The 15,584-nt window shown below is 41.3% G+C and overlaps 1 protein-coding gene across 6 annotated transcripts in view; it reads right to left on the bottom strand.

The window, feature by feature from the left end:
- shank1 (SH3 and multiple ankyrin repeat domains 1) overlaps positions 1–15,584 on the bottom strand; it is a 105,586-nt gene that overhangs the window by 21,808 nt on the left and 68,194 nt on the right. For all 6 annotated transcript variants that reach the window (XM_005921788.2, XM_005921789.2, XM_005921790.2 and 3 more), the window contains exons 13-15: positions 15,139–15,287; positions 12,680–12,793; positions 10,457–10,532 (exon numbers count right to left, since the gene is read on the bottom strand). In XM_005921788.2, coding sequence (XP_005921850.1) covers positions 10,457–10,532; positions 12,680–12,793; positions 15,139–15,287 — 339 coding nt within the window. The remainder of the gene's footprint in view (positions 1–10,456; positions 10,533–12,679; positions 12,794–15,138; positions 15,288–15,584) is intronic.

Raw genomic sequence — 15,584 nt, 5'->3', positions numbered from 1 at the left:
AGCAAATTTAGATACTACATATTTGTGCATTATATTTTCATAACCAGACACTTTTGTTGTCCTGTCAGACATATGAGACAATCTAAGGTCCACCACAACCTCAGAGGTATGCAAAGCTTGTTGTTATGAATGAAAAGGCCACACAAGCAACCGCTCAGTCACCAAGTGAGTCAGAGAGGTATATACATAAAACACGTTTCAGCTGTAACATACTGTAACCACTTGCTGATAATCCCACCGTGCACCAAAATAGTCCCAACCCACTCCATCTGTTCATCCCGCTCTCTTTTTCTCTTTACTGGCTTTTTCCTTATTTTACATTTTTCCATCCTGACGGCCTTTCCATAAAGCTCTCAATATTGGCTTCTTGCCCTTGTTCTCCAAACTTCTAATCATACAGTAACTTTTTTTCTAATCACATTTCCCCCTCTTGATCTTTTTCTCTCAGTCCATTGAGTGCATGGTACTCTACAAGCTGTGAGAGCCTCTCTATCTGTGCCAAGGCTGTGTCTCTTTGTTATTCTCATTCGTTTCTGTCCATTTCTGCTACCCAGCACAGATCTCAAATGAAGGACCAAGTTAATGACTTTGCACGCAATATGGCAATAGGCATAATTACCAAAAAAATAAGGTAGGAATGAGCAGTAGCAAAAATCGCATTCATCCATAGAATTGCACAGCGTAGCACATTTTCTATAAAATATGACCTGTCAGAATTGTTAAATGCACACAGACATCAGACTGACGCTGGGTTAACCTGCTCTGTCTCGACATACAACATAAGCAACAAGTCATTGACCTATGTGCAGGTAACTTATTTCTTTACTGAAAAGGTTTATAGTCAAAAGGTGGTTTTTATTTCATCTGCAGTCCTTTATATTAAGTGGCATGGCTGTAATCTTCAAAAGCAGCAGCTGCAGTGAGACCAGAGAACAGAAGAGAGGAGGCACTGATGACAACAGATGTGATTACAGCAATGATAAGGAGAAGCAGTGGAGAGGGTTGCAAAGTGGCTTGCAGACGTTAAAGCAGCTTAAATATGGCATCTTTACAAATGGCCAAAAAATAGATGACTGATCACAAAGTTTTCATAGATTTGTTCAAGTTTTAGAAGAGAGGTAACACTACAGAAAAAGATCCTTCAAGAAGTGCTACATCTATGATATACCCCTATGAATAAGCTCTGAAAGTTGAGGCTTTTTTTTCTGAAAACAAATGATGCATTATGAGTGCCCAAACCCAGAGCTATTAATCAATCAGTATTTGGGAATATAAAAAAATAAAAATAAAATAAATAAAAATAAAAAATGCAGAGAAATGTGGAATATTGTATCAAAAGTTTAAGAACCAAACAGTTTAAATTATTTACATTTTTAATTAAAAGTTAGTCAGTGGAAGATGAGTGCGATCAAAAGTCACTTACTTAGTTTATCGACATGTGGCTATGTGTGTGTGTGTGTGTGTGTGTGTGTGAGGCTGCTTCCCATCCAGACAGCTCCTAACGACTCTAGGCTGTCTTCAAGGATGACATCAACTTCACATTCACTGTACTCCAGTCCAAATTTTTTTGGACCTCTTTGGACATCAATAAAAAAACCTGCCCATTTAAAAGCTACTGCAAATGCAGCCTAATTTTACTCATCTTTGGAATCTTTCACCATGCTGGTCAACAAACTGCTCAAGCAAGTTTTACTATTCAGATGATTACCAATCAGATGTACACAAGGAATTTGGTTCAGTGTCCCAATGACAGAAGCCAGCCATGAACACTTGTTGTTAGCAGTCTGGTCATGTTAGAGAATTACAGAAAAATCTTAACATTATTTCCAAGTTATGTGTGCTTGTCAAACCTGTGAGCGGATTTAATTAAACGTATCCCTGATTAAATCTCCACTTTTCTTTTTTTTTTTTAGTTTTTGGAGATTGTTTTCTTCTCAAGTTGATACCTGAACACAACACAGGTTTCAGACTGTGAGCTTCTGCCGTCTCATTTAATGAGGAGGAAGAGGTTCAGGCGCTCAGATACACCTCTGTGCACTGCATCGCTCAGAGGATCCAGCCACTGACCCAGGACACAGTGTTGTCATCAGAAAGCGATTGAGCTGGACAATGCAGCACAGTGTAGAGTGTGTCTCATGCTGCATAGGTAGGAAGCCAAGGCATTAAACAGGTTTGGCCAAGCAGGCTTCCATAGAGGTGTCAGAGAGAAGCTGGAACTTGTAATGCATGCTGCATCCTTAAAACTCCCTCACCATGCGCTGTTTCCTTTCTGTCGGCAGTCCCCCCTTTTTTATCTCTCTCACACACGGACACATGTACGTACATTCTGGTAAACATACAGAAACACGCCACACAGCAAACAGGACACAAGAACATGTACAATCAACCAGCCAATATGGGGGGACGGGGGGTAATTTGCTTGCCATTTACCTTTTTTTTTTGTCTTAGATGGACAGCAGCAAACATGCCATCCATCTATCCAGAGCGCGCACACACATACAAACACACAGACATTGGCATGTATGCACGCAAACAAACACGCTATCAATCTGCACGTCAGTAAAAGCAGCAAGCGTCACTTCTCCCGGTGCAGCATTGCAAGAGAACAGTTGAGAGAACAGAGAGCGATTCAAAGCAGAGAGAAAGAAGATGACACACACATGTTCATACAGCGAAACACAGAACGACTGCACTGCTCACACCGGGCTGTGCAGCAGCAGCACTCGTCCGTCTTCACACACATGCATCACACACACTCACACTCAGGCACGCTGAATCACAAACATCTGTCTGCAGGCATGCTTTGTAACATCTGTCAGTCTATCTAATCGATCCTGCCCTGCCATCCATGATGTCCACATGCATGCATCCCTCCCTCTGCCCCTCCATCTCCTCTCCCCCCCCCCCCCGGCAACTGGAGGGAGGAAGAGGGGGGAAAAGAGAGGCAGGAAGCAGAGGGTAGGGGGGGTATAAAAAGCCATGGCAGGTACCTGTAAATGAACCAGACGCTCCTATTCACAGGGCCGAGCGATGGCCAGGAAGAAGAGAGGGAGAGGGAGAGGGAGAGATCCTCCTCGCCGCATGCCCCCATCGCCATTTCCTCCCCTCCCTCTCCTCCTCCTCCTTCTCCTGCTCCTTCTCCTTCTCGTCTTCCAGCGAGACAGTAGAGAGCGCGAGCCGCGAGAGAGGAGGAGAAGGAGAGGAGGAGGAAGAGGAGGAGAGAGAAATGGAAGAAGGGAAAGGGAGAGGGAGAGGGCCGAGCACTCCCAGCCCCTTCATACTTAAGACAGAGAGAGAGGAGGAATGGGAGAGAGAGTGAGGGATGGAGATGGTTCGCTGTGACTGCGACACAGAGCGAGAGAGAGAGAGAGGGAGAGAAAAGAGAAGGAGGGGGAGAGGAAGGAGAATAAGGTGGCTTAAAAAGAGAAAGGGAGAGAGAGAGAGAAAGAGAGAACTGAGGGCATTTAGGAAGAGAGCGAGAAAGAGAGGTGATTGGGTTTGTCCGCGGGGGGGGGGCTTCATGCACACACAAACACACACATACAGTCCAGGCATGGCAGCATTCATGCAGTTAACTCACACACAGCCCCCAAAACCACGTACACACTCTTCCCCTTCACACACTTCCCCTCACTCCTCCACTTCCTATAGTTTATATGTATAGTATTCACTCTGCCTATTTATCACTGTCATGATTTCCCATTCATAAAAATGGATGTGACTCTGATAAGTCTGCTATCGAGGGAATGACAGAGGCCTCTCACATTACTGAAAAAGGTATTACCATTGTTAGACACAATATGAAAAGATAAGGCAAATTAAATTATCTAACATTACACATTTTTTAAAAAATGTAAAGAATCCACTTGGCTTGTGTGTGTAATAAAAATAAATCTGAGTTTGTACAGTTTGTCCTGGAGCCTCTTCTGCTGTCCTCCTGCTGTTATTGACCCCGCATGCCTATAAATCACACTTAACTAACCTCACCCACCCCCTGTTTTTTTTCTTCTTCTATTATTTGCTGCCTCTAACATGCACACACACACATACCTCACATAAACCATGCACACACTCAAACATGCGTTCCCCCCCCTCTCCTCACATTTGCTGTAAACGAAGCATGAATGAGAGGGTCTTGCAAACGGGGGTGGGTGGGCATCGATGCAGACAGGAAGCAGAGAGAGGACAGAGAAACAGCTGGTGGATGAGTGGCGGAAGAAGGAAGAGGAAGAGGAGGAGGAGCAGGGGGAGAGAAAGAGAGAGGAGAGGTACAGATTCTCCCAAATAGGCACTCACATCATCTCTTAGTCAGAGGCTCCGTCCACGTATGTCGTAGTTGTTATGCCGTCTTACCCTCCCTCCCTCCCTCCTTCCTTCTCTCCCTTCTCTCTCTCTCTCTCTATATCTACGTTTGCTCAATCCCTTTCTCTCTCATCCTCTTGCCTCCCTCCTGCATCCAAGGACGATCACAGCTCTTATCCTCTCTTTTCTCGCATGCCTGCCCATTTGTTACTCTCCGTGCATGTCAGGCCATACCACTGTGAATTTGTGTGTATAATATGTGTGTCCATGCATGTGTGATGAGGGAGAGAGAGAGAGAGGAAGAGAGGGGGAGAGGTGGGGCAGGAAGCAAATGTTGACAGAAGGTCCACATGATCATGTGTTTTTGTTTTTCAGCCTGTCAGTCTGTCCTCTGTTATCCTGTGTGTGTGTATGTGTGTGTGCAGTTTATCTACAGCAAAGCATGTTCTTAACAAGACATGACAAACCACCACAAGAGCGTTTAACGGGATGTTCTCTGTGCGCCGCTCGTCCTTATTTGACCCGCTGTTGGCCCAAAAGACGAGTCTCATGTACAGATTGTGTGCAGTTGCTCAGCGCATCTGTGATAATGACACTGAGAGCTAATGATCTGCCAGTTTAGCTTTCATCTCTTTCACTGAGAGCCCAAGTGTAGGGGCTTTTAAAGATTTTAAAGCCAGTTTAAAGTTAAGCATGTAGCAAAGGCAGCCTAAATACAGTAGCAGAGTTAATAAAAATGCTTTAAAACAATACACAAGTTGCTATATGCACTTGGGTTCATGTGCAGATTCAGATATATGCAGTGTCTTCTCATGTTAAGGAAATCCTTTTGAAAGAATGGGATGGCTGAGTGAGCTCAACTCACTCTTCTTGCTTGTCTTTCTGTACAGCCTGAGAGAGGCTGAGTTTGGGTCCAGATGGACGTCTGGATCTGGATTATATTGAGAACATCAACATGATGTCTCCCAGTTGTTCTTATTTCAGTATGATATGTAAAATGTTCAGTTTTTCCACTTTTACATTTAATCAAACAAATCAATGAATCTAAACTGACCTCTGATACAAATTTTGATTACAATCCAGATATCGTAACAATCCTGCAAAACAGACAAATAAACAAGTGCCCAAACGAATCATATACCTGACGTGATTATGTGCAAAAACCTTTTAATCACTTTGAGAAAACATAAACACATTCACCAAAGTCAACAACGAATGAACAAATTTACACAGGTTTTTTTCAGCAGACACCGACAACAAAGTAATTATTAAAAATTTAATGTAGCTAGTTTATGGTAGTATTTAAAAAATATTACAATTAAAAGAATTTACTTTTTCCTTCTTTCTTTCAAATTTTGCCTGTTGCTGAATTTCATTGCCACGCCACACTATCTGGTTGCGACATTGCTGCTAGTCTCTTCCTGTGTGCACGCTTCTTTAATTAATTGGATGCAGCTCATTACAGAGCAGCAATGACGCTGCTGAAAATATGTGTGCTGTGATGATGATGGTAGCAATCAAATGTTCACACATTTCTTGTTTTGACTGTGCTAAATTTGGATATTGAAGATCGTTATACCAAGGTCCAAAAAGAAAAAAAAACAAAAGATACATGTGGAATTATTTAGAGGAATTTAGGAATATATATATCAAAAGTTGAGTGGCATCGGAGATATACACATTTCTCATTGGTCACCGAGATTTTTTGATCTTGATCACATAAATTAATGCGTTTAAACACCACTTTGCCTTTACTCATTATTATTATTTTTGATCTCAGTCTTCTTACTCGGTCTTGTCTCCCTTCTGTCACCCCCACCCGGTCACAACAGACAGCTGCCCCTTCCTGATCCTGGCTCTGCTGGAGGTTTCCTGTTAAAAGTGAGTTTTTTCTTCCCACTGTCACCAAGTGCTTGCTCATAGAGGGCCCTTTCGTTGTTATTGTAGGGTCTTTACCTTAAAATATAAAACAGCAACTGTTTTTGTGATTTGGCACTTTATAAATAAAACTAAATTGAACTTGATCTTTTTACTATAACTATCATACCTTAAAACTGAGGCAAAGCTTTATGCCTTGACTGGTTCAATTCAATTCAATTTTATTTATATAGCACCAAATCACAACAACAGTCACCTTAAGGCGCCTTATATTGTAAGGGAGACCCAATAATAATGCATACAGAGAAAAACCCAACAATCATATGACCCCCTATGAGCAAGCACTTTGGCGACAGTGGGAAGGAAAAACTCCCTTTTAACAGGAAGAAAGAACCAGGCTCAGGGAGGGGCGGCCATCTGCTGTGACCGGTTGGGGTGAGAGAAGGAAGACAGGATAGAAGACATGCTGTAGAAGAGAGACAGAGACTAATAACAGGTATGATTCAATGCAGAGAGGTCTATTAACACATAATGAGTGATAAAGGTGACTGAAAAGGAAAAACTCAATGCATCATGGGAATCCCCCAGCAGCCTATACCTATTGCAGGATTCAGGGTCACCTGGTCCAGCCCTAACTACATGCTTTAGCAAAAAGAAAAGTTTTAAGCCTAATCTTAAAAGTAGAGATAGTGTCTGTTTCCCAAATCCAAACTGGAAGTTGGTTCCATAGAAGAGGGGCCTGAAAAGCCTGCAGTGCGAGAGCGAAGTGCTCTAATGGGGTGATATGGTACTACTGGTGGGTTTAGGATGGCAGGTTTTGCTACAGTGGCACAGTTTATCTCATTATGTCCAAGTCAGGCTACGAAGAATATCCAGGTTTCAACAGGAGAATTGACAGACATAAAGATGGAGTTACAAAGATGTGTCTAAGAGATGAGCCAGTATGTTGAAAAGGAATATCATTCCAATTTGCAAAGCTAGCCTCAGGCATTCCAGTCCGCAAAACAAATCCTGTATTAGAGAAAGTAAAGCTTTTGAAAACTTTACAAAGAGAGAATTTACTTCAAAGTCAGTACAAATAATTCAAGTTGTTGTTTGTTTCTTTTGGTCAGAGTGGGGCAAAAATAGGAACTCGTCCATTCAAAATTACTTCTCTAGCACACAACTTCTTCGACTTTTTATTGCCAGCCCGAGCTATACAAGACCCAAAATGTCCATTTTTTAAAGATAAAGAATTTATCAGTGAAATTTCTTTGGAAGAGAAAAATTAAACTATTCGACCAATCAGCCAGTTAACTGTCAATAAATTCCAGCTGATGTTGGCTAAAAAGTAAATGTCAACGTCATAAACAAGATGCTATCTCGCTTTGGTCATTCCAATCAGGATGAAGAAACTTAAAGTAAGCCAAAGGGTAAACTTTTTCCTCCTCAGACCTCCTGTTGCTTCCATAAAACACAGTTCATGTCTCTTGCCACCTATTTGTGAACACGAAATTCCTGTCTTCCTTTGTCCGAGCACTTCTTCCCCCTCGATAACTCTCCGCTCCCATTTGAGTGCCCTTCACTGTCTGACCTCCAGATGGAGACACCACAGGGAGGAGAGGGTGATAGAAAGAAAATTAAAAAGTACAGGGGGGTTAGCAATGCAGTGATAAATAGAAAGCGAAGGAGGGATGCAGAGATGGTCAGGAGACACGGCCAAATATAGAGGGATATAAGGAGGAATAGGTGCGATATTACATGTAGTGATAAAGGCTGTGAAAGTGGGCCCATGTGAGGGCGGCTCTGAGTCAGCCATGCCTGCCTGCCTGGCCAAACCAGCATCTCTGCTACAACGCGCCTTTAATTATCCATGATGTGTGTGTGCTATAGAGTGTGTGTGTGTGTACAAACATATGTGTTTGAGTTTGCACTGCTGAGTGTGTCGCTTCCATGAAATGTCACTGTTGATGAAAAGCCTGTTAATAATAAATGATAACGTGCATATGAGAGAGAAGCACAGTCAGAGCAAATGTAGGCCTTTTGGTTAAAGTTGAGGAATCAAGACGAATAATGATGAGTGTGAAAATGATAGAAGAGGCATGGCTTCACATAAATAATGAATAATCTAACTGATAATAGCTTTATTTATACGTCTTTGTTGAGTACGAGTTCTGGACACTGAAAAGAGTTTACCTGAAACCAATTCACCGTGATGCTGTGACACACAGTGAATAACTAGTTAATGGGAAGACGTCGGTTTCAGACTTGTGCTTTTACAGACCAGAATATTAAACTAGTGGGAGCCTCGAAGGCTACAAAATCACGCCTATTGCAAAAAACTGCACTTCCTCTAATGGCCACTTGAGGGCGGCTCCAAAAGTGAGTCCCCATAGACTCCCTTGTTAAAAAGCTAAACTTTACAGCAGCAGTCCCCAACCCCAGTACCAGTCCGTGAGTCGTTTGGTACCGGGCTGTGAGAGTTGAGGCTCGGGTGTGAAATTTATGGTTTTCAGGGTTTTCATCGGTTTTTATCGTTATTTTTTATAGTTTTTATCATTAACTCGGTTTCCCTGGGTCTTTTCTGTGTGTTATGAATAAATCTTCTTTTTTTGGTACCGGTATTGGTTTTATTTTGTTGTATTTATCCACAAAACCTTAAAGGCTGGGGGTTAGGCTTAAAGTTAGTGTGCTGAACAAGGAAGCTATAGCTAATAGAAAGACCTCACCTCCACCAATATGAGTCACTAAACTGGATCTTTCCACCTTCTATTTCAGGATTGGTTTACTGTTTGCCACAGCTTATCAAAGATATTTATCTCCAGTTTTGGTAAGTGAAATTCTTTTTTTTTTATATTAGTCTGTTACTTAGTTACTCACTGATTAGCACCCATATACTAGGGCCTGCTCAACAAGCCTCCTGGCATTCCCTTGTTTAAATATCATCACTTCAGGGTCCAAAAAGCTACTTAGAAGCATGCAAAAGGCTAAAGTTTGGGGATTAAAAAATGGTCACAAACCAGTTACTGATTACTGATATCCAGTCTACAAGTATGCACGGGGCAGGGTGAGGTAACTGACTGAAATATCCACAGTTTCAACTCAACTCAGGCGAGTTGTTGCATCTGTGAAGGTGCCCTTTAAGAACGAACACTGAGTAAAAGCGGATGCTGATTAAGTCACAGTGGGTGGATGACTAGCTCTATTAACGCAGAAAAGTACAATAATCTTCTGTCAAAAGTTAAAGATCTCAGCTGTTGTTCTGAGATTATTTCTGGCCGGTCCCACAGAACATTAATACATATGCATTACTTCAGCTTGCGTGGTCATCGGGGGCAGTAATGATCATCTGGTGATTTCATAACTCCGGTCAACACAAAGAAATTTCAGATGTATTAGTCACCGAAGTGCACTAAAAGCACCAACAAGTTCAGCCCACCCTGAAATCTGCAACCTAGAAAAGCAGCTCTGCAGCTTGGAGGCAAAAAGCAGACATCAAAAAGACGAAGCTTACTCTAAAATCCTGATATGACACAAATTTACCTCTCAGCACAGGTTAAATTCAGCAAAACCTGCTAGTCAAAACACAACTGGTACACCTCTGCCTGGAGGATAACTTCAGCAGCAGGCAGATCAGCTTCTAGACTGGAGGCAGCGAACCGTCACACATCGTCATCCTGCTGCATGAATCACTCACAACACATCACATCATCAAAGTATCACTGGAACTTATGAATCATCTGGGTAGATGGATACAGTATGTTACGATACAAACAAATCCCCTGCCAACATGTGCGGTATGTCTAAACAGTGAAGCAGCAGCGTCATAATGAAAAGGCTGTCAGCTCTCAGTGCCCCCTGGGAGGACTGACGAGACACATCATGCTCTTTAGCAAAGTACATAACCCCTCATTTCCTGAGCTGAGCTGCTCAGAGGCCAGTGGTAGAAAACAGCGGTAGTCATGTTTAAACCTTTATTTATCCACAATGGGACACTTTCTTGCATCATTCTGGTCACACTTAACAAGCAGCTGGAGCATCTAAACGCCTCTTTTGTCAATCCAAGTGCCCCAAAGTGCTTTTGTGTTCAACTCAAATGCCCCTCTGTTAGGTGGGGTACCACTGTGATGTGACCTCACCGTAAACGAACCCTTCCTCTTGTCCTGTGAGTGGCTAGGAGGCGTTTGTCTGTGCCCCTGCTGCTTAATGAATCTGTGCACACCACTGTGTCTTTTGATGAAACTGGCAGCTGCTCAGCTCAGGTATCAGTAACAGCTAGATGCATGGCAGCTCTTACCTGGGAGCGTCAAAGCTGTCGTAGGATCCCACAGTGTAATGGCGGAACAGTCTTTTGGCACGCTCTCCGCGGCTCTCTGTGAAACATGAAATCACACAGACATCAGAATAGTTTGACCTATATTAAATACATTTGCAGTTTCATTACATAACTGCTAATACTGTAATAATATGGAGCCATCTCTCTGGATTTTTGTCCCCAAGTCACCTGTAAGCTAAAATAAATATGCATATTAATCATGAAATAATTAGCTGACTAACTGACTGGTGTAAAAGCAATTGTATGAATGAATTTAATGAGTAGGTTAAAGAAATTAACGGGAACTTATTATGCTTATTTCCATTTAAATTTCACTTCTGTCTGTAACAAGCCATTTTAGCTCTTCTGATTGGCTTAACCTTATATTTAACCCTTAACCTTACTAGTGAAAACCGTGACTGTTGAATAGGACGTGAAATAAACACAAACCGAGACCATAACATCGCATTTGCAGGTGACTGATGAATACGAAAATCTAAAGAACTGGGACCTATAATAAATGCTTTGAGTTTTGAGATGGGCCCACACGCCCACAGAAATAGGTTACATACAGATTTGTACACCAGATAGATATATACATATATACACTATGATCACTATAGTAAGATACAAAGGCAAGAGTCGGAAAACTCAACTCTTAAAACTTTGACCACGCTAATATAGGCATATACCAATACATCATACATACAGTGTGTGGCAGGAAAAAAGTCTGCTTTAATTTTTAAGTAGTCATTTGTTTCCTGTCATCTAAAAAACACTCATGTAAGTGTCCTGAAATGTCATTTGTAGTTCTGTACAGTAAAACAGTGACAAAAATCTGTGTTAGGGACTAATACTGACTTTTGACCAGGAGGCTGGGTTCAAGATAAAACAAATACTTGGAAAATCTTTCACTTTTGCTACAAGACTTGTCAAATTGGTTGAGCTCATATAGGCAGAAACAGAAAAGAAAGAAAGTAAAAAAGTTTGACCGACCTCTTTACTTGAAGGAATATTGTTTATTCACACTTTGATAAATCCTGTTAACCAGTGTGTTGTTTGTCTGATCATCATTTCAAGGTCAGAGTCAAATTTTTAAGTCATTTTTTGACATACTTCCCACATACCTGTTTAACTAGAGCACCCAGTCGTATGAATTGTTAATCAATAAATGTTAGCATGCTAAAACATGTTGTTTCTATAGCTAACTGTTCTGTCCACATGTTCTGTGCTTCACTTCCTGGTCACCTCTTGATAAGATTACTGTAATGTCATTCTCTCTGCTCATGTTTTATACACCTTTGTTATTTTGTGGTGTTAATGTGGATCTTGTTAATTGTGTCTTGTATAACAATTAAATGTCATTACCATTAAAATAAATCAGCACAGCATAAGCATGATAAACAAAGGTGAAGATGGGAACTATATCTACTACATATCATACTTACCACTACATGATGATAGTGTTAGCTGTTGCGTTTTGTGGTCTCTTAGTTCTTCTTTAACTATATTGAATATTTCCCTAAAAAAGCATGTCTATCACATTGGTGATTATAGTCAAAGAGAAAAATTGAGCTGGTCTTGCATAAGGTGAAAGAAAAAAAACATTTTATTTACCACTTAAAATAGGATAAGGTGTATAAGAAGAAAGTGTTAAACAAGAACTAAGGCATTGTAAGCGGACTCTCCGTCAATCTGCAGATTGTGGTGCTTTGAGCTAAATGTTAATGTGGTTATTTTAACAATGGCAGGGAGCGAGCATACAAAGGTGATGCAGACAAGAAGGGAACAAACAGACTAAATACACAGAATATAAGGCACAGGCTGAACTCAAAAAGATTCTATCGATGTTGGAAAAAAGAAGAAAAGACGGAAGCAACTGCTTGAGGAACTAACCTTCAAAATAAAACAGGATGGAAAACACAAACAGAGACCATATGATGCATGTGATGATTCATATTTACCAATAATCTAAAAATAGCCCTAAAATTGGAAAATTCCATGCTTATGATGCTAAATGTTCTACAAACCACCCTTAAAATTCAACACCATAAGTTTTTGATCTAGTAACGGATCACAAAACAAAGGTTTCAAATACAAATAAGCTGTATACTCAGGGAGGGTAAATGCAAAACTGAAATGTTTTCTCAGCACTTTTTTCCTCCTGTGCATTTGTGAGTGTGCGCCACAGCTGGTCGTCCTCACCTGATCGGTTGTCTTGGCTTCGAAGCATCACTTCCTCCACACAGTCAGAGGGAAACCATCCCGTGCGACCTCTGACCGTCCCCTCCCAGTAACCGCCCTCGCCAACACTCAGTACTAAAGACGGGGACAGGGAAGAGAAATATGTTAAGAAAAAAAAGGTGACACAACCAATACAAACGCACACAGACACATCGATGAGAAATGAACGCACACAAAAAGACAACAAGTACAGACTGAAAAAAAATAAATGTGGACACACACATGGACATGCAAACCTCCTACATACTCACCAAGACATACATACCTGGCGACACCTTAGACTCACTCACAAACACACACATATTCATACCTGCAGACATTAAATACAAACATATATAGAGACCTTACACTCATGTCAGGACATGACCATCTAACAAACTCATCTGACGACACTGTGGACTGGATTTGGATTTGGCCCACGAGACAGAGAAGCTGCCTTTACAGCAGGGCCCTCATTTATAAAACACTCACGGCTCAAAGCAAAAAACACTTATAAGCAGTTATTTATAAAGCCATACTTTGATGAGGAAATGAGCTCATCTCTGGGCAAAGTCGGAGCATTGCATTCGCCAGCCGCAGATTTTGTCTTTGCTGCAACACGCTACCAAGCTCTTTGTCAGGCAGTCCTTGAAGGTTTCACGGCAGTTCACGAAACAGTCACGCCCTTAAATCTATCGATTTGTGTTTCTGGACATGAATCTGGTGTTGTTTATGAATCTGTCTGTGCATGTTCAAGTATATGAACTTATTCTTTTTGACTTTTAAAGGTCAAAAAAGTCCACATTTGGAGGATGTATGGGTTACCGGGGGAGTGAATCGTATCACCCGTCACACCACAGACACAGTTTGAGTCGTAAACCTGACAGATTTTTACACTTCATTTGTTTTATTTAAACAATTCAATCGTTTAAAATTAACTTAATTATCATTAAACTGACTTGGTTAGGTTTATGTAATAGTTTAGAGCAGCGGTCCCCAACCCCCGGGCCGGTCCGTGAGTCGTTTGGTACCGGGCCGCACAAGTTAAAGCTCGGGTGTGAGGTTTATGGTTTTCAGGGTTTTTATCGTTAACTCCCTGGGTCTTTGTAGTTGTGTGTCTTATTTTGAAAGAAATATTTACATGTTACCATAGCGTCCAGGGAGCGTTAAAGGGCTGAGGGGAGGATGTTACTCTCAATGTTGTTGGCACATTGTCAGGAGGGCGCTGCTAATGAAGTTACACAATTACACAGTGAATTCGCATTTATTATTATATTCACAAAACACCACAGTTTTTGTGTTGGCCATATCATTTTTTTTTTTGTTGTATTTATCCGCAAACACATCAAAGGCCGATCCGTGAAGATATTGTCTGACATTATACTGGTCCGTGTAGCAAAATAAGTTGGGGACCGCTGGTTCAGAGTAATACTTAAATAAATGTAGCCCCCGCTGTTTCAACATGGATATTTTTTGCATGTCTCTAACACTTTGATCTCGGTTTAAAGTTTGGGTGGACTGCAGTAAAATCATCTACAGTCATTCATTGTCCTTAATGGACGACAGCTGAAAGTTCTCCAGGTATTCTAGTCTGAGCAACTCTGGCTTCTTCACTGTCACCAGAGGATGGCTCCTCCTGACTGTAGTGAATGTCTCATTTTTCTCCAAAGGTTGTGGAGTTCCATCCATTTCAAAGTCTCTGTTTTCTCAAGATCCATCTGTAGTTTGGTTGAGAACGCTCACCAACTCCCAGCTACAGTGGATATCAAAGGGCTGATACTGTAATCCCAACTCTGTAGCCTGACACACATTTTTAGCCACTGTAGCCACTTTTTTTTGTTTTGTTTGGATCCTGCAAGCCGTGCAACATAAGCTGGATGCAAATAACAAAAGCTGAAAAGCTGAAAGAAGAACAAATATTGAACTTGCTTGTGTTGTTCTGTGCCTTGATAAATGTATTTGTAGTCATTTGTTTGGCATGTTATACATATCAATAAAACCTTGATTAGGCAGTAGTATATTAGGTTCCGCTAATACTCTGATGGATGCATCATCTGCCATCCATCATCAGTTAGCTAAATAATGTTAATGCAAAAGCTGTCACCTCTGATCTTGTTAAAGCCTTACAGTCAGCAGCTTATATATTAGAAGGAACTTTTGGGGCTATGCCAGACTCCCAGAGATTTCCAGTAAAATGAGCTCATGTGACATCATGTTATGTTAAATGGTTTCTGCAGTGTTGCTTTTCATGTCTTAAATGTGCTTTTCTTGTGCGCCTATTAAAGATACCTCTTGTGGAGCTTGTGCTTTCTTACAGTCTCTTTGTGTCAAGTACCAGGTGAGAAACAGCATCACTAACTTTGAGTTGACATGGAAGACAAAATGTTTTGACTGTCTGCCACACAAACCTTCACATGATGTGAAAATGGAGTTACACTCACCTTTGACCCTGTCCCCCTTGTTGAAGCTGATTTCTCTCTCTCCCTGTGCAGAATGTGATCGAGTGGCTACAAAAACACGTCCTGGGACGGCGCTGTACAGGCGTCTTCGCTGTCCCGCAGTTTGAACCGTGGTGGTGGCTGGGCCAGGCCTGAGAGGGGAGGAGGATTTGAAACTGCAGTTTAAGGTTCAGGAACCTCTGTAGCATTTTATGTCCAGGACTGAGCTGCTGACTGAGCCCTTGGTACATCAAATGAAACTTTGTGGGACTCAAGTGACTTAAAATTATTTTGAGAAATTAGCTATTTTGTTTTACAGAAAGAAAGAAAAAGTCACCATTGAACTGTTTAGTTTACGTGTTTATTTCTATGACTTTTCAGGGAGCTGTTATAAACGTTCCCTAAACATTGTGTGATTTCTGTTGGGTGTGACTTTGTTCTTTAACATA

This window comes from Haplochromis burtoni, unplaced genomic scaffold (assembly GCF_018398535.1).
Source record: "Haplochromis burtoni strain Fernald_Lab_line unplaced genomic scaffold, NCSU_Asbu1 Contig_52, whole genome shotgun sequence".
Taxonomy (NCBI): Eukaryota; Metazoa; Chordata; class Actinopteri; order Cichliformes; family Cichlidae; genus Haplochromis; species Haplochromis burtoni.
The sequence above is the reverse complement of the archived record's forward strand: the minus strand, read 5'-3'. Positions and strand labels throughout refer to the sequence as shown.